This window comes from Scyliorhinus torazame, chromosome 16 (genome assembly GCF_047496885.1).
Source record: "Scyliorhinus torazame isolate Kashiwa2021f chromosome 16, sScyTor2.1, whole genome shotgun sequence".
In the NCBI taxonomy this organism is placed as follows: Eukaryota; Metazoa; Chordata; class Chondrichthyes; order Carcharhiniformes; family Scyliorhinidae; genus Scyliorhinus; species Scyliorhinus torazame.
Genome location: NC_092722.1, coordinates 166,395,336 through 166,422,135, shown reverse-complemented (window position 1 = coordinate 166,422,135; position 26,800 = coordinate 166,395,336). Strand labels below are relative to the sequence as shown.

The following is a 26,800-nucleotide window of genomic DNA, read 5'->3' as shown; positions in this document are numbered from 1 at the left end:
ACCCACCTGTATCACATTCTCATCCTCAAAAACATGGCCCCTCTCCTTGGTGAACACTGAAAAAAAGTATTCATTCAACGCCTCTCCTATCTTTTCTGACTCCATGCACAAGTTCCCACTACTGTCCTTGACTGGCCCTAACCTCACCCTGTTCATTCTTTTATTTCTCACATAAGAGTAAAAAGCCTTGGGGTTTTCCTTGATCCGACCTGCCAAGGACTTCTCATGCCCCCTCCTAACTCTCCTAAGCCCTTTTTTTTTTTAAAGCTCATTCCTTGCTACCTTGTAACCCTCAAGTGACCCAACTGAACCTTGTTTTTCATCCTTACATACGCTTCCTTTTTCCTCTTGACAAGACATTCAACCTCTTTTGTGAACCATGGTTCCCTCACACGGCCATTTTCTCCCTGCCTGACAGGGACATGCCTACCAAGGACACACAGTATTTGTTCCTTGAACAAGCTCCACTTTTCATTTGTGCCTTTCCCTGACAGTTTCTGTTCCCATCTTGTGCTCCCTAATTCTTGCCGAAGCGCATCTTAATTACCCCTCCCCCAATTCTAAACCTTGCCCTGCCGTATGGCCCTATCCCTCTCCATTGCAATAGTGAAAGACACCGAATTGTGTTCACTATCTCCAAAGTGCTCTCCCACAAACAAATCTAACACTTGGCCCAGTTCATTACCCAGTACCAAATCCAATGTGGCCCCACCTCTTGTCGGCCTATCCACATATTGTGTCAGGAAACCCTCCTGCACACACTGTACAAAAACTGCCCCATCCGAACTGTTTGACCTATAGAGGTTCCAATCAATATTTGGAAAGTTAAAGTCACCCATGACAACTACCCCGAGACCCCACACCTATCCATGATCTGTTTTGCAATTTCTTCCTCCGCATGTCTATTACTATTTGGGGGCCTATAGAAAACTCCTAACAACGTGACCGCTCCTTTCCTATTTCTAACTTCAGCCCATATTACCTCAGTAGGCAGATCTTCTTCGAACTGCCTTTCTGCAGCCGTTAAACGATCCTTGATTAACAATGCTACTCCTCCACCTCCTTTACCACTTTCCCTACTCTTACTGAAACATCTATACCCTGGGACTTCCAACAACCATTCCTGTCCCTGTTCTAACCATGTCTCCATAATGGCCACAACATCGTAGTCCCAAGTACCAGTTCACGCTCCAAGTTCACCTACCTTATTCCGGATGCTCCTTGCATTGAAGTAGACACACTTCAACCCACCTTCCTGTCTGCCGGTGCACTCCTGCGACCTTGATACCCTCCTCAGTACCCCACTACTCAACACTGGCTTCTGGACTACAGCTCGTTTTCCCATCCCCCTGACAAATTAGTTTAATTTAAATCACAAGGGGATTGGGATAGAGTTGAGAGGGAGAAACGTAAAAGGTTAAGAACGAGAGGGCACAGATTTAAAGTGATTTGCAAAACAAGCAAATGTGATGCCAGAAAAAAAAAACTTTTTCACACGAGTGGATTGTGACTGGAATGCACTGCAAGTGTGGTGGAGGAAGGTCCAATCGAGGCATTTAAGAGGGCATTAGATGATTATTTGAATAGAAAGAATGTGCAGGGGTACGGGGAAAGAGGCAGGAGAATGGCACTGGAGAGCTGGTGCAGACATGGGCCGAATGGCCTCCTTCTGTACCAATTCTGTGACTCTGAAGAGAACCAGTGCATTCCGGAAGCTCCTCATTTAAAAGGGCGGGGCTCGTTTTTATGGGCGGGGGGGCTGAGATCAAAGAGGTTTAGGAGAGACGAAGCATTGCACTCAGGCGCGAATTTAATTCATTCGTCTCCCAAATCTACTGGAGGCTCGGTACTTGGATTGGAGATTGTCCGTGTCCCTGGGGACAAATACGCCGCAAAATTTAAGGCACACATCATAAACATCAACAACAAAAAATAAACCCTTCCTCTCTGAAACAAGGAAGTCATGAAAACGAAAGTGAAGGAAGTTTTAGCTACAATAGTTGGTTACAATGGAGTTGGTTCCGGGGGGGATGGCACGTGCCCAAGACCAAAGTCCGATCACTGTCAGTCTCCCCAGTGAGTAGATACTTAATACACACCACCACCCCCCCCCCCCCCCAAAAAAAAAGTCAAGTTTAAATTATTGCCATTTCTTCCGTCTCTCACTGAAAAGAGAAATGACCTCCTTCGGGGACAGTGGAAACATATCTCTGGACGTTTAAGCACAGTATCTGCAAAACACCGGGGTTAGGAATAGAACAGAGTTCCCGCTGGGACTGGGTAACCTGCACTGTTTGGATCAGCTCCTGAAGGATCTGTGCACCTGCTTCCCGTTTCCCACTGAAAAGACACACGGTCCCCCACCCCCCACTCGAGTTCCACATGTAATAAAACTTACCATTGATGATGAGACACAGCACTACAATTCCGGGGAAACTGACCTTCCACGCCATGTTGCTGTATTACGGGAGATCAGTTCAATTGAAAGTACAATGCGGAAATCCACGCACACGTTCTGCAATCGAATTGCAATAAAGTCTGGCACCGCCTCCGTATCGGTTGAAAGAGCAGCCCTCTTTAAAAATAAAACATCTATGTACACACACAAACATAGAGCTGGGATCAATACTGTTGGATAGAATTAGGTCGATTCGCCCAAGGCTAAATTCTCCTTACTAGCAATGACCTATTAACAATCACTTGATTGTTTGACGCTCCTGCTGCCAAATGAAAGCTCTTTGGTGGAGTTTTTTTTCTCCCCATGGGATTGGGCACTGCTGGCAAAGCCAACATTTATTGCTCAGCCCTAATTTCCCTTGAGATTGCAGGTGGGGTGACTCCAATTTGAACCGTAGTACACAATGTGGTGTAGGTACATACAGTGCTGTTAGGGAGGGAGTTTCTGTATTGTGATATAACTGTATGGGGCTTAACCTCTGACTGCCCCATCAGCAAAGGATTGGGGGTTTGTACCCCAAAGATGCACTGGAGAATTCCCAGGTAAGGATCCCCTGCTTAAGTTCCCAGATAGGATTCCACAGCGGTTGCCCAGAATTGCAAACTTCCTCTGTGGACCATCCAAAATGTGAATGAAATACACATGCACTGGATGGTTGATGTACCATTAATCCACTGCTAGACGATGAGAGTGAGAGAACATTGGCTTTATTACACAAGAACTTGCCTGCCTGAGATGGCTGTAACAACTAAGCGCCGCCCCCAGGCGGCCGGTCTATATACCGAGTTGGGGGGGGGGGGGGTGGAGCCAGAGGCGGAGCCCACCGGGGTTCCAGTACACTACGTGGAAAAGGGATCATATTACCATACTCTACAGACAACTTATTCTGGTGAATACATTCACCACATTCACCCCCTGTTAAAAAAATGATGTCCAATGGGGGTGAAGTGGGGTCATCAAATGTTCAGTCTGTCTGGAGGCTGGACTGTTGTATTTGACCTCCTCAGCCCTGATGGTGCGGCGGGTGCTGCCGACGTGGTCGTTGACTCCGGGAGCGTGTTGTCTGGAGCTTCGGTCCGGAGTGTCGGCGACGGTTGAGGAGTGGGGTAGGCAGGTGGGTGGTGGTTAGCGGTAAGGGGGAGATGGATGGCGGCAGCGTGGGCTCGGGACAGTACAGGAGCCCCGAGGGGGCGTAAAGGGTTGGGGGGCTGGGTGGTAGGCAGTGGGGGGCGCGTTGGCATGGGATTCAGCAGGGGCCAGGTCCCAGAGGGAGACCGTATCTTGCCGTCCGTCTTGGTGTGCGACGTGGGCGTATTGGGGGTTGGCGTGCAGCAGCTGGACCCTCTCGACCAGGGGGTCGGTCTTCTGGCTCCTCATACGCTTCCGGAGAAGGACAGGTCCCGGAGTTGTCAGCCAGGATGGAAGCGAGACCCCGGAGATGGACTTTCTAGGGAAGACAAACAAACGGTCGTAAGGGGTCTCGTTCGTGGCTGTGCAGAGGAGCGATCTAATGGAGTGGAGTGCATCGGGGAGGACCTCCTGCCAGTGGGGAATCGGGAGACTTCTAGACCGAAGGGCAAGAAGGACAGCCTTCCACACCATCGCATTCTCCCTCTCCACCTGCCCGTTTCCCTGCGGGTTGTAGCTCGTAGTCCTGCTCGAGGCGATGCCCTTACTGAGCAGATACTGACGCAGCTCATCGCTCATGAACGAGGTGCCCCTGTCACTGTGGACGTATGCAGGGAAATCGAACAGGGTGAAGATGCTGTGCAGTGCCTTTATAATGGTGGCCGAGGTCATGTCGGGACATGGGATAGCAAAGGGGAAGCAGGAGTTTTTGTCGATGACAGTCAGGAAGTATATATTACAGTTGGTGGAAGGGAGGGCCCCTTTGAAGTCGATACTGAGGCGCTTAAAGGGCCGGGAGGCCTTTACCAGGTGGGCCTTGTCTGGCCGGTAGAAGTGCGGTTTGCACTCTGCACAGACTTGGCAATCCCTGGTCATGGCCTTGACCTCCTCGGTGGAGTAGTAGGGCAGGTTGCGGGTTTTAATAAACTGGATAAGCCGAATGACCCCCGGGTGACAGAGGTCAATGTGGATAGCCCGAAGTCGGTCGTCTTGCGCGCTGGCGCATGTTCCGCGGGACAGGGCATCTGGGGGCTCGTTGAGCTCCCCAGGACGATACTTAATATCGTAATTGTAGGTGGAGAGTTCGATTCTCCACCTCAAGATTCTGTCGTTTTTTATTTTGCCCCGTTGTGTGTTGTCAAACATAAAGGCGACCGACCGCTGGTCGGTGACGAGGGTGAACCTCCTACCGGCTAGGTAGTGCCTCCAGTGCCGCACGGCTTCCACTATGGCTTGTGCCTCCTTCTCGACAGAAGAGTGTTGAATCTCGGAGGCGTGGAGGGTTCTAGAAAAAAAGGCTACAGGCCTGCCCGCCTGGTTGAGTGTGGTGGCCAGGGCGACGTCTGACGCATCACTCTCTACCTGGAAATGGACGGACACGTCCACTGCATGTATCGCGGCTTTGGCAATATCGTCTTTGATGGGGCTGAAGGCCGAGCGGCCTCAGCCGTCAGGGGGAATATAGTGGCTTTGATAAGTGCGCGAGCTTTGTCCGCAGAGTTGGGGACCCACTGGGCGTAGTAGGAAAAGAGCCCCAGGCAGCGTTTGAGTGCCTTAAGGCTGTGGGGAAAGGGAAGTTCTATGAGGGGGCGCATGCGGTCGGGGTCGGGCCCTAGGACTCCGTTTTCCACAACATAGCTGAGGATGGCTTGCTGGGTTGTGCGGAAAATACACTTCTCTTTGTTATATGTGAAGTTGAGGGATTGGGCGGCCTGCAGGAACCTCTGGAGGTTGGCGCCGTGGTCCTGCTGATCATGGCCGCAGATGGTAACATTGTCCAAGTACGGGTATGTAGCCCACAACCCATACTGGTCCACCATTCGGCCCATCGTTCTCTGAAAAACCGAGACCCCATTAGTGACGCCGAAAGGGACCCATGGAAGTGGAAGAGTCGGCCGGTTGCTTCAAAAGCAGTGTAGTGGCGATCTTCCAGGCAGATCGGGAGCTGGTGGGAGGCAGACCTCAGACCGACCATGGAGAACACCCGGTACTGTGCGATCTGGTTGACCATCTCCGCTATGCGGGGTCACGTTGCGTGAATCGGTTAATGGTCTGGCTGTAGTCCACACCCATCCGATTCTTTTCCCCGGACTTGACAACCACCACTTTGCTCTCCAGGGGCTGTTGCTGGCCTCGATGACCCCCTCCCTCAAGAGTCGCTGGACCTCCGACTTAATGAAAGCCAAGTCTTGCGAACTGTACCGCCTGCTCCTGGTGGCGACGGGCTTACAGTCGGGGGTGAGGTTAGCAAAGAGCGAAGGGGGGGCAACCTTAAGGGTCGAGAGGCTACATACAGTGAGAGGGGGTATGGGTCCGCCGAACTTTAGTGTCAGGCTTCGGTGACTGCATTGGAAGCCGAGTCCAAGCAGTAGGGGTGCGCAGAGGTGAGGGGACATACAGTTTAAAATAGACGTACTCAGCGCCCTGTATCGCGAGGTTCGCAACACAGTACCCCCGGATCTGTACCGAATGGGATCCGGAAGCAAGGGAGTGTGGTAGTATGTATTGGGGGTCATGTGGGACTGGAAGCCCTAATGTCATTGGCTGACAGATCCCGGGTCCTGGTTGGCCGTTGACCTCTAGCTCCGCCCTGAAGGCGGAGTTTAAGAAGCCGGAGTCTTCCCCCGCAGGCCAGTTTACTATCGAGCTGCGGGGGAACAGACACGCTTAATAAAGCCTCATCGACTTCACTCTATTCGTCTCACGGAGTCTTTGTGCGCTACAATTTATTAAGCGTGCCTAAAAAGGACTATGGAGCTCAGGATCATTCCGGAATGCCTGAGGATCAGCCCCCACGCAGTGAACACGGCAGCAGTCTTCAAGTACTGGCAGACTTGCTTCGAGGCCTACCTCAGAACGACCACCGGCCGGGTCACAGAAGACCAAAAACTGCAGGTCCTGCACTCGAGGGTGAGCACGGAGATTTTCTCCCTCATCGAAGACTCGGAGGATTTCCAGACGGCGTTCGCAGCACTGAAAAGTCTCTATGTCCGCCCAGTTAACCAAATCTACGCTCGCTACCAGCTCGCGATGAGACGGCAAGCTCCCGGAGAATCGATGGACGAATTCTACGCCGCGCTGCTGATTTTGGGACGAGCCTGCAGCTGCCCGTCGGTGAACGCAAACGAACACACGGACATGTTAATGCGCGATGCTTTTGTGGCAGGTATGCAATCCTCCCAAATCCGCCAAAGACTTCTAGAAAAAGAGTCGCTAGGACTCTCAGAGGCACGGGCCCTAGCAGCCTCCCTAGACGTGGCCGCGCGTAATACCCGCGCCTATGGCCCCGACCGCGCGGCAACCCATTGGGCCCCGTACGTACCCGTCGCGGCAAACCCCCTACCCCCCCCCGGACACCCCACAGGCTTGCGCGGTCCAAACGCCGAGTCGCACCGGGGGCGCCCGCTGTTATTTCTGCGGCCAGGCGAAACACCCCCGACAGCGCTGCCCGGCCCGCGCAGCTATCTGCAAAAGCTGCGGGAAAAAGGGCCATTATGCGGTTGTGTGCCGGTCCCGAGACGTCGCCGCTGTCCCGGGAGCTCAGGGAGCCCTGCAAGCAGTTTACGCGCCCCAAACCCCCCAGCACGCCATGTACGACCCGCAGGCGCAGCCGCTCTGGGTCCCGACCACCGCGGTCCCGGGAGAACTGGGAGCTCTGCACGCCGCTTACCCTCCCCAACCCCCCTCCCCGCAGCCCATGTATGACCCGCCGCCGGCGCTACCGCTTTGGGTCCCGGCCAACACTCTCCACGGAGAGGAGGGAGTTTTGCGCGTCCCTAACGCCACCCTAACCCCCACCCCGCGCCCCACGCCTGACCCGCCGGCGCCACCTACTTGGGCCCCGACCACCGCTGTCCCCGGTGAGGTAGCTCCGCGCGGTCCTAGCGCTCGCGGTCCTAGCGCTCGCGGTCCTAGCGCTCCCCAGCCCCCCAGCACACCATGTGCGACCCGCAGACGCCACCATTTTGGGTCCCGGCCACCACGAGGGGAGGAGGGGCGCCGATGTGCGACCCGCAGACGCCGGCATTTTGGGTCCCGGCCACCATGAGGGGAGGAGGGGCGCCGCCATCTTGGACCGTCCCAGACCTGTACGACGCATGGGGGTGGCCATTTTGTCCACCCCCGCCGCCATCTTGTGACCCCCCAGCCACGTGCGATGTATGGGGGTGGCCATTTTGTCCATCCACGACGCCATCTTGGACGGCAACAACGGACCCCACTCCACTAGTACAACCACGTCTCGCTTCAATTACGCTCGATCAAGCTCGGCCCCGGACACTCCAGACGACGACGACAACGGTGCTAATAAACGGCCACGAGACGCCATGCCTAGTCGACTCTGGGAGCACGGAGAGCTTTATACACCCCGACACGGTAAGACGCTGTTCCTTGACCACCTATCCCAGCGCACAAAAGATTTCCCTAGCTGCAGGATCCCACTCCGTACAGATCCAGGGATTCTGCATAGTTACCCTAACGGTGCAAGGGAGGGAGTTCAAAAACTACAAACTAAACGTCCTTCCCCAACTCTGTGCCCCCACCTTGCTGGGATTAGATTTCCAATGCAATCTACAGAGCCTTACGTTCAAATTCGGCGGCCCAATACCCCCACTCACTATCTGCGGCCTCGCAACCCTCAAGGTGCAACCACCGTCCTTGTTTGCGAACCTCACCCTGGATTGCAAACCCGTCGCCACTAGGAGCAGACGGTACAGCGCCCAGGACCGGACCTTCATTCGGTCCGAAGTCCAGCGGCTACTAAAGGAGGGCATAATCCAGGCCAGCAATAGTCCCTGGAGAGCGCAGGTGGTAGTAGTGAAGACAGGGGAGAAACAAAGGATGGTCATTGACTATAGCCAGACCATCAACAGGTACACACAACTAGACGCGTACCCTCTCCCCAGCATATCCGATATGGTCAACCGGATTGCCCAATATAAAGTCCTCTCCACCGTGGACCTCAAGTCCGCCTACCATCAGCTCCCCATCCGCCCAAATGACCGCAAGTACACAGCCTTCGAGGCAGACGGGCGATTATACCATTTCCTGCGGGTCCCTTTTGGCGTCACAAACGGGGTCTCGGTCTTCCAACGGGAGATGGACTGAATGGTTGATCAACATGGGTTGCGGGCCACGTTCCCGTATCTCGACAATGTAACCATCTGCGGCCACGATCAGCAGGACTACGACGCCAACCTCCAAAAATTCCTCCAGACCGCCAAAGCCTTGAACCTCACGTACAACGAGGACAAGTGCGTTTTTAGCACCGATCGACTAGCCAGTCTGGGCTACGTAGTGCGCAATGGGATAATAGGCCCCGACCCCGAACGTATGCGCGCACTCATGGAATTTCCCCTCCCGCACTGCCCAAAAGCCCTGAAACGCTGCTTGGGGTTCTTTTCATACTACGCCCAGTGGGTCCCCCACGCAGACAAGGCCCGCCCCCTAATACAGACCAGGACCTTCCCTCTGTCGACAGAGGCTTGCCAGGCCTTCAGCCGCATCAAAGCGGATATCGCAAAGGCCACGATGCGCGCCATCGACGAGTCCCTCCCCTTCCAGGTTGAGAGCGACGCCTCCGACGTAGCTGTAGCGGCCACCCTTAACCAAGCGGGCAGACCCGTGGCCTTTTTCTCCCGGACCCTCCACGCCTCAGAAATCCGCCACTCTTCAGTAGAAAAGGAAGCCCAAGCAATAGTGGAAGCTGTGCGACATTGGAGGCATTACCTGGCCGGCAGGAGATTCACTCTCCTCACGGACCAACGGTCGGTAGCCTTCATGTTCGATAATGCACAGCGGGGCAAAATCAAAAACGACAAGATCTTAAGGTGGAGGATCGAGCTCTCCACCTTCAACTATGAGATTTTGTATCGTCCCGGAAAGCTGAACGAGCCGTCCGATGCCCTATCCCGCGGCACATGTGCCAATGCAAAAATTAACCGCTGCCAAACCCTCCACGAGGACCTCTGCCACCCGGGGGTCACTCGGTTTTACCACTTCATCAAGTCCCGCAATCTCCCATACTCTTTAGAGGAAGTCCGTACAGTCACAAGGGACTGCCACATCTGCGCGGAATGCAAGCTGCATTTTTTCAGGCCAGATGGAGCGCACCTGATTAAGGCTTCCCGCCCCTTTGAACGCCTCAGTCTCGATTTCAAAGGGCCCCTCCCCTCCACCGACCGCAACGCATATTTTCTTAATGTGGTGGACGAATACTCCCGCTTCCCTTTTGCCATTCCCTGTTCTGACATGACCGCGGCCACAGTCATTAAAGCCCTGAACAGCATCTTCACACTGTTCGGTTACCCCGCTTACGTCCACAGCGACAGGGGGTCCTCTTTCATGAGTGGCCAGTTCCTGCTCAGCAAGGTCATAGCCTCAAGCAGGACGACCAGCTACAACCCCCGGGGGAACGGGCAAGTAGAGAGGGAGAACGGCACGGTCTGGAAGGCCGTCCTACTGGCCCTACGGTCCAGGGACCTCCCAGTTTCACGGTGGCAGGAGGTCCTCCCGGACGCTCTCCACTCCATCCGGTCGTTATTATGTACGAGCACTAATCAAACGCCTCATGAGCGTCTCCTTGTTTTCCCTAGGAGGTCCTCCTCTGGAACGTCGCTGCCGACCTGGCTGGCGGCCCCAGGACCCATCCTGCTCCGAAAGCATGTGCGGGCACATAAGGCGGACCCGTTGGTCGAAAGGGTTCACCTCCTCCACGCGAACCCCCAGTACGCCTACGTGGAGTACCCCGACGGCCGACAGGACACAGTCTCCCTGCGGGATCTGGCGCCCGCCGGCAACACGCACACCCCCCCCGACACCATCAACCCAACCCCCCCCTTCCTGCCACCACCGCACCCCGCGACCGCCCCCTTCCCAGGAGGATCGGTTACCCTCCCCTCAGCACCGACCAAGAATAAAGCCCAAGCTGAAACCGTAAGGCTCCAGGAGGCGACAACACCGGTACAAGCGCCACCACCACCGGGGCCGAGGCGATCGACACGGACGACCAGACCACCCGACCGACTCGTGGCGTCGATCTAAAACTAAATATGGACTTTTCACAAGAACGTTTTGCTTTACTTCCTATACCCTCTGTAAATAGTTGCAACAGGACAAAATTGTCCAATACTGTATTGCCATGTGAATGTTTTATCCTCCCAGGACCAGCCCTGTAAACCCTTACCACCATACGAAGCGTCACCCCGCCGGGTTCATTTTTGACAAGGGGTGAATGTGGTAGTATGTATTGGGGGTCATGTGGGACTGGAAGCCCTAATGTCATTGGCTGACAGATCCCGGGTCCTGGTTGGCCGTTGACCTCTAGCTCCGCCCTGAAGGCGGAGTATAAGAAGCCGGAGTCTTCCCCCACAGGCCAGTTTACTATCGAGCTGCGGGGGAACAGACACGCTTAATAAAGCCTCATCAACTTCACTCTATTCGTCTCACGGAGTCTTTGTGCGCTACAGGGAGATTGTCTGGGACGCGGGGTAGATGTGGAGGGAGCAGCGCATTACCGTGTCGGGGTGGATGAAGCTCTCTGTGCTCCCGGAGTTAAAAAGACAGGGGGTCTAGTGCCCATTGACCCGAACGGCCATCATCGAGTTCTTCAGGTGTTTTGGTCGTGACTGGTCGAGGGTGACTGCACCGAGCTGCGGGTAGTCTGCGTGGTCGGAGGTATCGGTGTCGTAAGGTGGCGGCCCCCACGTGTCGCATGAGTTGGGCTGGGTCGGAGATGACGACCAAGATGGCCGCCCCCATCGGTCGCACGTGTCGGTTGGTGCTGAAGTTGTCGGCCAATATGGCTGCCCCCACGAGCTGCACGAGGTGGATGACGCGTCTGAAGGGGGTGGTGCCGGCAGGCACGCAGCCATATTGTGGGGTCTGCGGACCTGTGAGTCCGTGGGTCAGGCCTGGTACGCTTTCGACTTTGGGGCTTTGGATTGGGCCAGACAGGCTCTGGCAAAATGTCCCTTTTTGCCTCAGTTGCTGCATGTCGCGGTGCGGGCTGGGCAACGCTGCCGGGGGTGTTGGCCCTGACCGCAGAAGTAGCAAGGCAGTCCCCCGGGCGGAACGGGCAGCCACGTGGCACAGGCCTGGGACGTAGTCGGGTCTGGTGAAGGCCGCGACTGTGGTGCCCACGAGGTGTTCGCTGGGTCTGCCGGGATCGCGCTGAGGCTCTGGTAGGCCACCTCTAAGGAGGAGGCTAGCTTTACCACGTCCTGTAGGTCCGTGGCCGCGTTTTCCAGCAGTCGATGCCGGACGTAGTTAGACCCAGCAACATAGGTGTCCCGGATCATCAGTTTCAGGTGCTCGTCAGCCTTCACATCCTTGTAGTTGCAGGCAAGTAGAGTCAGGTTCTCCAGATATTCGTCCAGCGATTCCCCGGTGCATTGTTGGTGGGTAGTGAGGAGGTGCCGCGCGAACACTTCGTTCACGGGCTTCACAAACTGTCTCTTTAGAATCGCAACTGCCGCGACGTACGTGGCTGCGTCCTGAATCGTACCCGAGATTCGGTGGCTCACCCGGGCGTGGAGGAGGCGCAGGTTGAGGGCGTCGGAGGGAGGCGTTGCAGAGGAGTCGAGGTAGGCCGCAAAACAGCGCAGCCAGTGGGAGAAGATTTCCTTAGCTTCTGCTGCTCGTGCGTCGAGTTCCAATTTATCAGGCTTCAGAGCGGCTTCCATAGTGATGTCGTTGTGTAATAAATTGATGTACCATTAATCCACTGCTAGACGATGAGAGCGAGAGAACATAGGCTTTATTACACAAGAACTTGCCTGCCTGAGATCGCTGTAACAACTGAGCGCCGCCCCAGGCGGCCGGTCTATATACCGTCCGGAGGGGCGGAGCCAGAGGCAGAGCCCACCAGGGTTCCAGTACACTACATGGCAAAGGGATCATATAATTACCATACTCTACAGACAACTTATTCTGGTGAATACATTCACCACAATGGTTCTGACTGTTACGCCGATAGTTAACCAGAAAAAGTCTCCTTGTCTCTGCCTCACTTGCTCTTTTTCATCTCTTTGCTCTCTTTTCTTACTTTCTCTCAATAGCTTAACTTTTCTCTTCCTCTTGTTCAGCTCTCCCTTGGTTTGTTTGGTTTTCTGTCTGCCCATTAGTATCTGTACTCTGCTTTCAACCTTCGCCAGCCTGCTGATCAATAATGCAGAATTAGTGCTTTGTCATCATGCTATCTTGCCAGTTGAGGCATCCATGTTAAAAAATAGTTAAATTAAGATCAACAAACTAGAAATGAAGAAAGGGCAAATGATTTTTTTTTAAAAGGCAAAGTTTTGGTCAATTTTGTAACAAACAGATATTGTTCTTATTTATGTTTTAGATTGGACAGACTGGTCAAATTGGACATTCTGAATTCTCCCTCAGTGTACCCGAGCAGGCGCCAGAGTGTGGTGACTACGGGATTTTCACAGTAACTTCATTGCAGTGTTAATGTAAGCCTACTTGTGACACTAATAAAGATTATTATTATTAACTGGCATCATAGAATTTACAGTGCAGAAGGAGGCCATTCGGCCCATCGGGTCTGCACCAGCCCTTGGAAAGAGCACCCTGCTTAACCCACACCTCCACCCTATCCCCGTAACCCAGTAGCACCACCTAACCTTTTTGGACACTAAGGGCAATATAGCATGGCCAGTCCACCTAACCTGCACATCTTTGGACTGTGGGAGGAAACCGGAGGAAACCCACGCAGACACGGAGAGAAAGTGCAAATTCCACACAGATAGTCACCCGAGGCAGGAATTGAACCCGGCACCCTGGAGCTGTGAGACAGCAGTGCTAATCACTGTGCAATCGTGCCGCCCCTTGCAACCGCGCCGCCCTTGTGATCATGGGTAGACATTTCACTTCATGTCTGTTGCTATGGCATGATCATCACATCAAATCTGGAAATTCTCGGAAGCCAACCTTGCTGTGATTTTCTTTCTCTGTAATGGAGACTAGGACAAAACGTCCTGCGGTCCAACGAAAAACTGACGGCTTCTGGTTTGCCACCCGGTATAGTGATTCCAATGGGAATAACACCAGGCAGGGTACAAAACGTGTGACCGACCCACTCATATCAGTTTCCCGTGTTGGGATTAGGTTAGAATTACTACCTCCCACCATCATTTTATGAAGCACTCTTATTATGAAGGCTCATGGCTAAATCATGAGGGGTCTAGACCGAATAGATAGGGAACAACTATTCCCACTGGTGGGAGGTTTGAGCACAAGAGGTCACAGATTTGAGGTAATTTGCAAAAGAAACAATGGAGACACGGGGGCAAACTTTCCATGCAGTGAGTGGTTGATGCGACCATCAATTCACACGAAACCAGGAGTAGAAGTAAACTGTGGCTTTAATCAATTAGAACAGTGCCTGCCTGCGACTGATCTGTTAGTGGGAGCCGCCTACAGAGCGACTGCTCTTTATACCTCCCCTCAAGGGGTGGAGCCAGGAGCAGAGCCCACACAGGCCCCAACATGCTACATCATAGGTAATACCTTACAATGGTCCATAGGTGGAGCCCACATGGGCAACAGCGTAATACAGATATGCACATGGTGAATTGTTACAGCAATACATTCACCACATTCACCCCCTGTTAAAAAAAATGAAGTCCGGCGGGGGTGAAGGGTTCATAAGTTCAGCCTATCCAGTGCACGGATTGTGCGCTGTGATCGCCAAAGCTCTGGTATTGCGGCTGGCCCGGGCGTCAAACTCAGCCGTGCTTGCATCGGTAGTGAAGTCGCCGGTGCAGGCACAGACGTGGACTCCGGGAGCATGTCTTCTGGGGCTTCATTCCTGTGGGTCGGTAAAGGGGGAATGGTGGGTGGGAGGGGGTGCGTGTGCCATGTAGGGGCGGGGTCGCTGGTCAGCGCAGATTGGGCAGGGTAAGATAGGGTGGCGGTGGTAGTGGAACCTGCGGGTGCTAGGTCCCGGAGGGAGACCGTATCCTGTCGGCCATCGGGGTGTTCGATGTATGCGTACTGGTGGTTGGAGTGTAGGAGCTGGACCCTCTCGACCAGGGGTCGGACTTATGGCTCCTGACGTGTTTGTGGAGCAACATGGGCCCTGGTGTCTTCAGCCAGGACGGAAGCGAGGCCCCGGAGGTGGATTTCCTGGGGAAACCAAATCGGCAGTCATGAGCGTTCTTGTTTGTGGCCGTGCAAAGTAGGGACCTAATAGAGTGGAGTGCGTCGGGGAGGACCTCCTGCCAGTGGGGAACTGGGAGATTCCTAGACCGTAGGGCCAGGAGGACGGTCTTCCAGACCGCCGCGTTCTCCCTCTCCACCTGCCCGTTTCCCCCGGGGTTATAACTGGTAGTCCTGCTTGAGGCGATGCCCTTACTTAGCAGGTACTGACGCAATTCGTCCCTCATGAACGATGAGCCCCAGTCACTGTGAAGGTACGTGGGGAAACCAAACAGGTTGAAGACCCTATGGAGGGCTTTAATGACGGTGGCCGTGGTCATGTCGGGGCAAGGGATTGCAAAGGGGAAGCGGGAGAACTCGTTGATGATGTTGAGGAAATATGTGGTGTGGTTGTTGGAGGGGGGGGCCTTTGAAATCGATACTGAGGCACTCAAAATGCCGTGATGCCTTTACCAGGTGGGCCTTATCCGGTCGATAGAAGTGCGGTTTACAATCCGCACATGTTTGGCAGTCCCTGGTCATAGCTCTGATCGCCTCAATGGAGTAGGGCAGGTTGCGGGCCTTGATGTAGTGGAGAAGCCGGGTGGCCCCCGAGTGGCAGAGGACATCGTCGATAGCACGTAGTCGGTCATCCTGCGCGCTGGCGCATGTGCCACGGGACAGGGCATTTGGGTGTTCATTGAGCTTCCCAGGACGATATACTATATTGTAATTATAGGTGGAGAGTTCGATCCTCCACCTCAAGATCTTATCATTCTTGATCTTGCCCCACAGCTTATTATCGAACATGAAGGCTACCGATCGTTGGTGGGTGACGAGGGTAAACCTCCTACCAGCGAGGTAGTGCCTCCAGTGCTGCACGGCTTCCACGATGGCTTGGGATTCCTTTTCGACTGAGGAGTGTCGAATTTCGAAGGTGGTGAGGGTTCGCGAAAAAAACGATATTGTCCTGCCTGCCTGATTGAGGGTAGCGGCGAGGGCGACCTCTGATGCGTCGCTCTCCACCTGGAAGGGGACAGACTCATCCACCGTGCGCATCGCGGCTTTGGCGATATCTGCCTTGATGCAGCTGAAGGCCTGGCGGGCCTCACCCGCCAGTGGGAAGATGGTGGCCTTGATTAGTGGCGGGCTTTGTCCACAAAGTTGGGAACCCACTGGGCGTAATGTGAAAAGAACCCGAGGCACCTTTTCAGGGCCTTGGGGCAGTGGGGAAGGGGGAGTTGCAGGAGGGGGCGCATACGGTCAGGGTCGGGTTCTAGAACCCCGTTTTCCATGACGTAGCTGAGGATCGCTAGTCTAGTTGTGTGGAAAACGCATTTCTCCCTGTTGTAAGTGAGGTTAAGGGTTTGGGCGGGTTGGAGAAATTTCTGGAGGTTGACGTCGTGGCCCTGCTGTTCGTGGCCGCAGATGGTGACGTTGTCCAGGTACGGAAATGTGGCCCGCAACCTGTACTAGTCCACCATTAGGTTCATCATTCTTTGGAAGACCGAGACCCCAATCGTGACGCCAAAGGGGACCCGGAGGAAGTGGGAGAGGCGGCCGCCTGCCTCAAAAGCCGTGTAGTGGCGGTCCCCTGGGCGGATTGGGAGCTGGTACGCAGGCTTCAGATCCATCGTGGAGAACACCTGGTAGTGCGCGATCTGATTAACCATGTCTGCGATCCGGGGAAGGGGGTACGCATCGAGGTGCGTGTACTGGTTTATGGTTTGGCTGTAATCTACAACCATCCGGTTCTTTTCCCCGGTCCTGACGACCACCACCTGAGCTCTCCAGAGGCTATTGCTGCTTCGATGATTCCCTCCCGCAAGAGTCGCTGGACCTCGGACCTGATAGAAGTCCTAACCTGGATGCTGTACCGCCTGCTTCTGGTGGCAACTGGTTTGCAGTCGGCGGTGAGAGTTACGAAGAGCGGGGGAGGGTCGACCTTTAGGTTCGCGAGGCTACATACGGTGAGTGGGGGTAGGGGCCCGCTGAACTTCAGGGTTAGGTTCCTGAGGTTACATTAGAAATCCAGTCCCAATAGAAGAGGAGCGCAGAGGTCAGGGAGTATATATAAGTTAAAATTGGCGTACTCGGTGCCCTATATTGCGAGGGTTGCGGTAATGCACCCCCGGACCTGCACCGAGTGTGACCCGGAGACAAGGGAGATGGTTTGATACGCCGGGAAGACTGGGAGCGAGCAGCGTCTTACCATGTCTGGATGAATGAAGGTCTCTGTGCTCCCGGAGTCGAAAAGGCAGTGCGTTTCGAGTCCGTTTACCCGGACGGTCATCATTGAGCTCCGGAGGTGTTTGCGTCGCGACTGGTCAAGAGTGACTGCGCTGAGTTGCGGATAGCCGGCGTGGTCGGAGGCGCTGGGGCGGTTCTAAGATGGTTGCCCCCGTTGGTCACACGTGTCGGGCGGCGCTGCAGATGGTGGCCAAGATGGCGGACCCTGTCGGTCGCACGTGTCTGGCGGTGAGGAAGATGGCGTCCAAGATGGCGGCCCCCATGAGTCGCACCCGCTGTGTGGGATGGAAGATGGCTGCCCCCACAGACAACACAAGGCCGATGACGCGTCCGGGGGGGGGGGGGGGGGGGGGGGGGGGGCGGAGCCGGCAGACACGCTGCCACACTGCGGGATCTGCAGGCCTGTGAGTCTGAGGGTCGAGCCTGCGATTTAAAGTTTTTGGACCTGGCCAGGCAAACTTTAGCAAAATATCCTTTTCTCCAGCAGCTGCTGCAGTTCGCGTTCCGGGCCGGGCAGCGCTGCCTGGGGTGTTGAGGCTGGCTGCAGGAATAACAGGGTAGCCCCCCATGGTGGGCGGGCAGCTGCGCGGCGCAGGCCTGGGGTACTCTTTGGTCTGGGGTCCACGAGGGGGTCGCGTGATCGGACGGGAACGTGTTAAGGCTTTGGAACGCTACTTCCAGAGAGGAGGCTAATTTTACCGTCTCTTCCACCTAGGGCAACTTTTTTGAGTAGGTGCTGTCTCACGTAGTTGGACCTGGCTCCAGCCACATAGGTGTCCCGGACGGCGAGGTCCATATGTTGAGTGGCCGTAACAGCCTGGTAATTGCAGCTTCGTGCAAGGACTTTGAGGTCACCTAGGTACTCTTCCAGCGATTCCCCGGGGCGTTGGTGGCGAGTAGTGAGGAGATGCCGTGCGTATACCTCGTTCATTGGCTTTACGTAGAGGCGCTGTAGCATCGCCAGGGCGTCTGCGTAAGTGGAGGCTTCCTCGAGTTGAACAGAGATTCTATGGCTCACCCGTGCGTGGAGGAGACTCAGCTTCTGTTCGTCGGTGACGGAAGGCGAGGAGGAGGCGACGAGGTAGGCCTTGAAACAGCGGAGCCAGTGCGAAAACATCTCTTTCACCTCCGCGGCCTGCGGATCGAGTTCCATTCGGTCAGGTTTGAGGGCCGATTCCATAGTGGTGTTGTAGTTGATTAAATTGATGCAACCATCAATTCACACGAAACCAGGAGTAGCAGTAAACTGTGGCTTTAATCAACTTGAACAGTGCCTGGCTGCGACTGATCTGTTAGTGGGAGCCGCCTACAGAGCGACTGCTCTTTATACCTCCCCTCAAGGGGTGGAGCCGGGGCGGAACCCTCACAGGCCCCAACACGCTACATCATAGGTAATACCTTACAATGGTCCATAGGTGGAGCCCACATGGGCAACAGCGTAATACAGATATGCACATGGTGAATTGTTACAGCAATACATTCACCACAGTAGTTAAGGATGCTGCCTGAGAATGGGGTGGAGGCAGGTTTAAGAGGTAATTGAATCTGAAAAGGAAGAATGTTCAAGGTTATGGGGAGAAGGTGGGGGACTGGCACTGAGGGAATTGCTCATTCGGAGAGATCATGCAGACATGACGGCTCCCCTTCAGTGTTGTGATTTGTGAACTAATCATCACAAACAACAAGAACATTTTGTGTTTATATAATAATAATCTTTATTATTGTCACAAGTAGGCTTACATTAACACTGCAAGGAAATTACTGTGAAAAGTCCCCTCGTCGCCACATTCCGGCACCTGTTCGGGTACACAGAGGGAGAATTCAGAATGTCCAATTCACCTAACAGCACGCCTTTCGGGACCTGTGAGAGGAAACCGGAGCACCCGGAGGAAACCCACACAGACACGGGGAGAACATGCAGTCTCCGCACAGACAGTGACCCAATCTGGAATCGAGCCCGGGACCCTAGCGCTGTGAAGCGACTGTGCTAACCACTATGCTACCGTGCTGCCCATATGTCTCCTTTAACATTGTAAAATCTCCCAAGATGCTGCAGAGAAGTATTCTGAAACATTTAACACTGAGCCACTGAGGAGATATGAGGACAAATGAGCAAGACCTTGATCAAAGTGGTAGATTCTAAACAGCATCTGAAATGTAGGAAAGAGAGGCAGAGTGTTTAAGGGAGGGAATTCCAGAGCTTAGGTCCTTGGTAGAACATAGAACATAGAACAGTACAGCACAGTACAGGCCCTTCGGCCCACGATGTTGTGCCGCCCATTTATCCCAATCTAGGGTCAACCTAACCTACACCCCTTCAATTTACTACTGTCCATGTGCCTGTCTAAGAGTCGCTTAAATGTCCCTAATGACTCTGACTCCACCACCTCTGCTGGCAGTGCATTCCACGCACCCACCACTCTCTGTAAAGAACCTACCTCTGACATCTCCCCTGTACCTTCCTCCAATCAGCTTAAAATTATGTCCTCCCGTGACAGACATTTCTGCCCAGGGGAAAAGTCTCTGGCTATCCACTCTATCCATGCCTCTCATCACCTTGTACACCTCTAACAAGTCACCTCTCTTCCTTCTTCGCTCCAGTGAGAAAAGCCCTAGCTCCCTCAATATTTCTTCATAAGACATGCCCTCCTTTCCAGGCAGCATCCTGGTAAATCTCCTCTGTACCCTCTCCAAAGCATCCACATCCTTCGTATAATGTGGCGACCAGAACACGACACAATATTCCAAGTGTGGTCGAACTAGGGTTTTATAAATTTGCAGCAAAACCTCATGTCTCTTAAACTCAATCCCCCTGTTAATGAAAGCCAACACACCATACGCCTTCTTAACAACCCTATCAACCTGGGTGGCAACTTTGAGGGATCTATGTACGTGGACCCTGTTGCCTTTTTTACCTGCTATGAATATGGCAATCAATAAAGTTGCCCTTCTTTCTTTGGATATCAATATTTTATTGCTCAGAGTCACCAGGTATCAAATGATACCACCACAAGGTTCAACCGGATATCGATCAAAGAGCCAAACACCAGTTAGTTAGTTCAAGGTCAAGGGTACTTTATTTACACACACAATTAATCATGCAACATAGACACTACTAGTTAAACTACATCTATCAACTATGACAACCTGTACTTAACTTCAGGCACCCGGATAAGGTCAGAGGAACAGTGGCCTTTGTTCGGATCTGGGTCTATTGGGTCTGTAGAAGTAACTGCTGCTCAGCTGGGCTCATCCGTCTGGTAGCGGGCGTTGAACTTGAACTTGCTTCTGGTGGTGCTGCAATTGGAGATAGACGTTGCCGGAGCGCCAGGTCCAAGAGAGGCCGAACACATGGTGGTCTCTCTCTTTATCCTTGGGGGTTTTCGCGCTCTTTAGGGCGGTCCTTCAGTTTGGACCCCACTGATTGGGTAACTCTTGATCACTGTGTTTGATTTGAACCAATAAAGGGGCGAGTGCCTTTTTGTTTTCTATGTTTTAATCAATGATAACATTAGGGAGATGGAACAAGAATACCAAAGCATGGCCCCCCCTCTACCGAAGTAGGGGGAGCCCCCACCACCTCCCCAATCCAAAAATTGGAATATATATTCAGGGACACTATTTGGTGAACACCACAGGGGCAGGTGCCTTGATGGCTGGGCGTGTCCTAAGCGGTCATTGACCCTGTTGTTTACGCTTCCTGAGTACAGGGAGTAGCACCAAAATGTCTGGGATTGTATCGGTTGCTCAAGTGTCAGTCCTTTGTCTGACGGAGATGGGCCATCAAAATGCTAATCAGTTGGGGGTTTCGCTGCTGTCTGGATTCTTCGCTCACAAATATACATTCAGGCTCTGAGCCTGCCTGAACCTTACATTGGCCATTTTTCCCGTTATACTTTGCGACCGTCCATGTTTCTTATTGTAAGTGGCCATCCCAGATAGCTACAGTCCGTCGTCGTGATCCTCAATGCAAAGCCCGAAGGATCACACTACTGAATCTTCTCCTGTCCTCTGGTATGCCGGGTACCCTCAATCAAGGACATGTTCTACCCTACTCTGTCGAAACATTTACCTAAGTTTTCTCTAATACAACACATATCTCTAAAACTTCTAAAGGGGCACTATAATATTCAATCATATATTTCAATTTCTTTACACAAAAAGGGGAACCTCTAACTGTCCTTAACTAAACTGCACTCATGCTGCTATCGAATAACCAAAAAACTTATATTACAGTACAAAGTAAACAATAGCAGCATCACATTCCTACTTAACACTAATGTCAATGTACAAAGAAAGTCACTTTATTTAAAAACAATCGCGGAATTTATTCGTGAGGAAAAGTTCAGAAAGAGTGTGAGGTTTACTAAAGTCTGTGAAAGGGGGCTCTGAGTGTGTATACTGGAGGGTGGGAGGCTCTCCCTTTTCCTGTCTACACCGGTTGAGTCCTTCTACTGGATCTTCTCTATTGTCACCAATGGCGTCTAAGATGGCTGTTTTCATATCTTGGAGGCTAACCCCTCCTACATTTTGTGGGTTGGGAAGGGCTGAACTAACAGTCGGGTCAAGGCTCATTACTGTGAGTTTTACTTCTTCCTGCTCGTCCAGAGCGTACAAAAGGGTCTGTTGCCTAACTCGTTTGAAAAAGTGATGTTGGTCTGACATGGGGTGAAAAGTCTCAATTTTATCACAGGCATCTCTTAACTGGGTGACGGTTAGTGGGATGGTGTACACAAAATCGGGTTGGTCTTCTTTTTAAAAAATTTTTAAAAATATATTTTATTCAAAATTTTTTGGCCAAACAAAACAATACAAAGGTTTTCCTTTTTTCGACAATAAAACAGTATAAATAACAGTGGCCATTTTAACAAATAAATAAATAATATGTAAACTAAATGGCAACTGCCATATCAAAAATAATAACTCTCCAAAAATAAAATCGCAGAATCCAATATACATAACCTGGTACAAATATCTATACACAAACATCCCTGAGGACCCGCCCGGGCCCTCCCCCCCCCCCCTCCCCCCCCTCCCCCCTGGGTTGCTGCTGCTACCTTCCCATTTCCTTTATCGTTCTGCGAGGTAGTCAATGAACGGTTGCCACCGCCTGGTGAACCCTTGAGCTGAACCCCTTAGTGCGAACTTTATCCGTTCTAGTTTTATAAACCCTGCCATGTCATTTATCCAGGTCTCCACGCCCGGGGGTTTGGCTTCCTTCCACATAAGCAATATCCTTCGCCGGGCTACTAGGGACGCAAAGGCCCAAACATCAGCCTTTTTCGCCTCCTGCACTCTCGGCTCTTCTGCAACCCCAAATATAGCCAACCCCCAGCCTGGCTCGACCCGGACCCCCACCACCTTCGAAAGCACCTTTGCCACCCCCACTCAGAACCCCTGCAGTGCCGGACATGACCAAAACATGTGGGTGTGGTTTGCTGGGCTTCTCGAGCATCTCCCACACCTATCCTCTACCCCGAAAAATCTACTGAGCCTTGCTCCGGTCATATGCGCCCTGTGCAAAACCTTGAATTGTATCAGGCTTAGCCTGGCGCACGAGGACGAAGAGTTTACCCTACATAGGGCATCTGCCCACAGCCCCTCTTCAATCTCTTCCCCCAGCTCTTCTTCCCATTTTCCCTTCAGCTCATCCACCATGATCTCCCCCTCGTCCCTCATTTCCCTGTATATATCCGACACCCTACCATCCCCCACCCATGTCCCTGAGATCACTCTATCCTGAACCTCCTGCGTCGGGAGCTGCGGGAATTCCCTCACCTGTTGCCTCGCAAAAGCCCTCAGTTGCATATACCGAAATGCATTCCCTTGGGGCAACCCATATTTTTCCGTCAGCGCTCCCAGACTCGCAAACGTCCCGTCTATGAACAGATCTCTCAGTTGCACAGCCCCAGCTCTCTGCCATGCTCCAAATCCCCCATCTATTCTCCCCGGGACAAACCTATGGTTATTTCTTATCGGGGACCGCACCGAGGCTCCCGTCCTTCCCCTATGTCGTCTCCACCTTCCCCAACTTTTTAGTGTTGCCACCACCACTGGACTTGTGGTGTATTTCTTCAGGGAGAACGGCAACGGCGCCGTCGCCAGTGCTTGGAGGCTGGTTCCCTTGCAGGACGCCATCTCCAATCTCTTCCGCGCCGCTCCCTCCCCTTCTCCCATCCACTTACACACCATTGAGATATTGGCAGCCCAGTAGTATTCACTTAGGCTTGGTAGTGCCAGCACCCCCCTATCCCTGCTACGCTGCAAGAACCCCCTCCTCACTCTCGGGGTCTTCCCGGCCCACACAAAACTCATGACACTTTTCTCAATCCTCTTGAAAAAAGCCTTCGTGACCATCACCGGAAGGCACTGAAACACAAAGAGGAATCTCGGGAGGACTACCATTTTGACCGCCTGCACCCTACCCACCAGTGACAGGGGCACCATGTCCCATCTCTTAAAATCCTCCTCCATCTGTTCCACCAATCTTGTTAAATTAAGCCGGTGTAAGGTTCCCCAACTCCTGGCTATCTGAATCCCTAAGTACCGGAAATCTCTTCATAGAATTTACAGTGCAGAAGGAGGCCATTCGGCCCATCGAGTCTGCACCGGCTCTTAGAACGAGCACCCTACCCAAGGTCAACACCGCCACCCTATCCCCATAACCTAGTAACCCCATAACCCAGTAACCCCATAACCCAGTAACCCCACCCAACACTAAGGGCAATTTTGGACACTAAGGGCAATTTATCATGGCCAATCCACCTAACCTGCACATCTTTGGACTGTGGGAGGAAACCGGAGCACCCGGAGGAAACCCACGCACACACGGGGAGGATGTGCAGACTCCGCACAGACAGTGACCCAAGCTGGAATCGAACCTGGGACCCTGGAGCTGTGAAGCAATTGTGCTATCCACAAGGCTACCGTGCTGCCCTTCCTCAGCGGTAAGTCATCTATTCCCCTGCTCTGCTCCCCCGGATGCACCACAAACAACTCACTCTTACCCATATTCAATTTGTACCCCGAAAATTCCCCAAACTCCCTGAGTGTCTGCATTATCTCAGGCATCCCCTCCACTGGGTCCGCAACATACAGCAATAAATCATCTGCATACAAGGATACCCGGTGTTCTTCTCCTCCCCTGAGCACTCCCCTCCACTTCCTGGAGCCCTTCAGTGCTATGGCCAGGGGCTCAATCGCCAATGTAAACAGTAACAGAGACAGGGGACACCCCTGCCTCGTCCCTCTATGAAGACGGATGTAATCAGACCTCTGTCTGTTTGTGGCCACGCTCGCCACCGGGGCCCTATACAGCAGCTGTACCCATCCGATATACCCTTCTCCAAAACCAAATCTCCTCAGCACCTCCCACAGATAGTCCCACTCCACTCTGTCGAATGCTTTCTCGGCGTCCATCGCCACCACTATCTCCGCCTCCCCCTCTGGTGGGGGCATCATCATTACCCCTAGCAACCTCCGTATGTTCGTGTTCAGCTGTCTCCCCTTAACGAACCCAGTTTGATCCTCGTGGACCACCCCCGGGACACAGTCCTCTATCCTCGTCGCCATTACCTTGGCCAGGAGCTTAGCATCTACATTTAAAAGGGAAATGGGCCTGTAGGACCCACACTGCAGCGGGTCTTTTTCCTTCTTCAAAAGGAGCGATATCGTTGCCTCTGACATAGTCGGGGCAGCTGCCCCCTTTCCCTAGCCTCATTAAAGGTTCTCGTCAAAAGCGGGGCCAGTAAGTCCATATACTTCCTATAAAATTCCACCGGGAATCCGTCCGGTCCCGGGGCCTTCCCCGCCTGCATGCTCCCAATCCCTTTTACCACCTCCTCCATCTCAATCTGTGCTCCCAGTCCCGCTCTCTCCTGCTCCTCCACCTTAGGAAATTCCAGCTGATCCAAGAAACACATCATTCCCTCCTTCCCTTCCGGGGGCTGAGCCTTATATAACCTCTCATAAAATGCCTTGAACACCCCGTTCACTCTCTCCGCTCCCCGTTCCATCTCTCCCTCCTCATCTCTCACCCCACCTATCTCCCTCGCTGCTCCCCTCTTCCTCAATTGGTGGGCCAGTAGCCGACTCACCTTCTCTCCATACTCATACTGTACACCTTGTGCCCTCTTCCACTGTGCCTCTGCCTTACCCGTGGTCAGCAGGTCAAATTCCACATGTAGCCTTTGTCTTTCCCTGTACAGTCCCTCCTCCGGTGCCTCCGCATATTGCCTGTCCACCCTCAAAAGTTCTTTCAGCAATCGCTCCCTTTCTTTACCCTCTTGCTTCCCTTTATGTGCCCTTATGGATATCAGTTCCCCTCTAACCACCACCTTCAACGCCTCCCAGACCACTACCACCTTAACCTCTCCATTGCCATTAAGCTCCAAGTACCTTTCGATGCACCCCCTCACCCTTAAACATACCCCCTCATCCGCCAATAAGCCCATATCCATTCTCCAGAGTGGGTGCTGTTCTTTTTCCTCTCCTACCTTCAGGTCTACCCAATGTGGAGCGTGGTCCGAAATAGCTATGGCCGTATATTCCGTCCCTGTTACCTTCGGAATCAGTGCCCTTCCCAAGACAAAAAAGTCTGTCCGTGAGTATACTTTGTGGACATGGGAGAAAAATGAGAACTCCTTACTCCTAGGCCTACTAAATTTCCAGGGGTCTACCCCTCCCATCTGCTCTATGAAGTCCTTGAGCACCCTGGCCGCTGCCGGCCTCCTCCCGGTCCTGGACCTCGATCGGTCCAGCCCTGGATCAAGCACCGTATTGAAGTCTCCCCCCATTACCAACTTTCCCGCCTCCAGGTCCGGGATACGTCCCAACATATGCCTCATAAAATTTGCATCATCCCAGTTCGGGGCATATACGTTCACCAGAACCACCGCCTCCCCTTGCAATCTGCCACTCACCATCACATATCTACCCCCACTATCCGCCACTGTGGTCTTTGCCTCAAACAGTACTCGTTTCCCCACTAAGATAGCCACCCCCCTGTTCTTCGCATCCAAACCCGAATGAAACACCTGCCCCACCCATCCTTTACGTAGTCTGACCTGGTCTATCAGTTTCAGATGCGTCTCCTGCAACATAACCACATCTGCCTTTAATTTCTTTAGGTGTGCGAGTACCCGTGCCCTTTTAATCGGCCCGTTCAGCCCTCTCACATTCCACGTGATCAGCCGGGTTGGGGGGCTCTTTAACCCCCCCCCCCCCTTGTCGACTAGCCATCCCCTTTTTAACCCAGCTCCTCACCCGGTTCCCACGTACCCGTGTATCCCCCAACGGCGCCCTCCCGCCTCGACCACCCCATCCCATAACAGCTCCCCTTCTCCTTAGCAGCAGCAACCCAGTTAACCCCCCCTCCCCCCACTCCGCTAGATCCCTTTCTAGCGTAGTTGCGCCCCCCATGTTGCTCCCAGAAGTCAGCGAACTCTGGCTGACCTCGGCTTCCCCCCTTGTCCTCGGCCCCCACTGTGCGAGGCCCCCTCCTTCCTGCGTCCCTGTTCCCGCCATAATTACCATAGCGCGGGAACAAAGCCCGCGTTTCCCACTCAGCCCCGCCCCTAATGGCCGGCGCCCACAGTTCCTCATACTCCCCCCCCCCCCCCCCCCCCCCAACATGGGGAAGAGAGAAAAGTTACAGGATCGCAAGGTTAACAAATTGAAAAATCATCCCCCCCCCGCCCCTTTTTCCTCGCCCCACATAATCACCCCACCACTTTGTCCCAAAAGTTCTTTCTCTCGCCAGACTATTCCAGCTTCTCGTCCACAATGAATGTCCACGCCTCTTCTGCCGTCTCAAAGTAGTGG

The 26,800-nt window shown here is 53.4% G+C and overlaps 1 protein-coding gene across 1 annotated transcript in view; it reads right to left on the bottom strand.

The window, feature by feature from the left end:
- LOC140393207 (uncharacterized) overlaps positions 1 to 2,684 on the bottom strand; it is a 36,314-nt gene extending 33,630 nt beyond the window's left edge. Inside the window, exon 1 of the mRNA XM_072479426.1 lies at positions 2,399 to 2,684. Within this exon, the coding sequence (XP_072335527.1) occupies positions 2,399 to 2,453 (55 nt within the window). The 5' untranslated portion in view covers positions 2,454 to 2,684. The remainder of the gene's footprint in view (positions 1 to 2,398) is intronic.
- Positions 2,685 to 26,800: the final 24,116 nt, after the last annotated feature.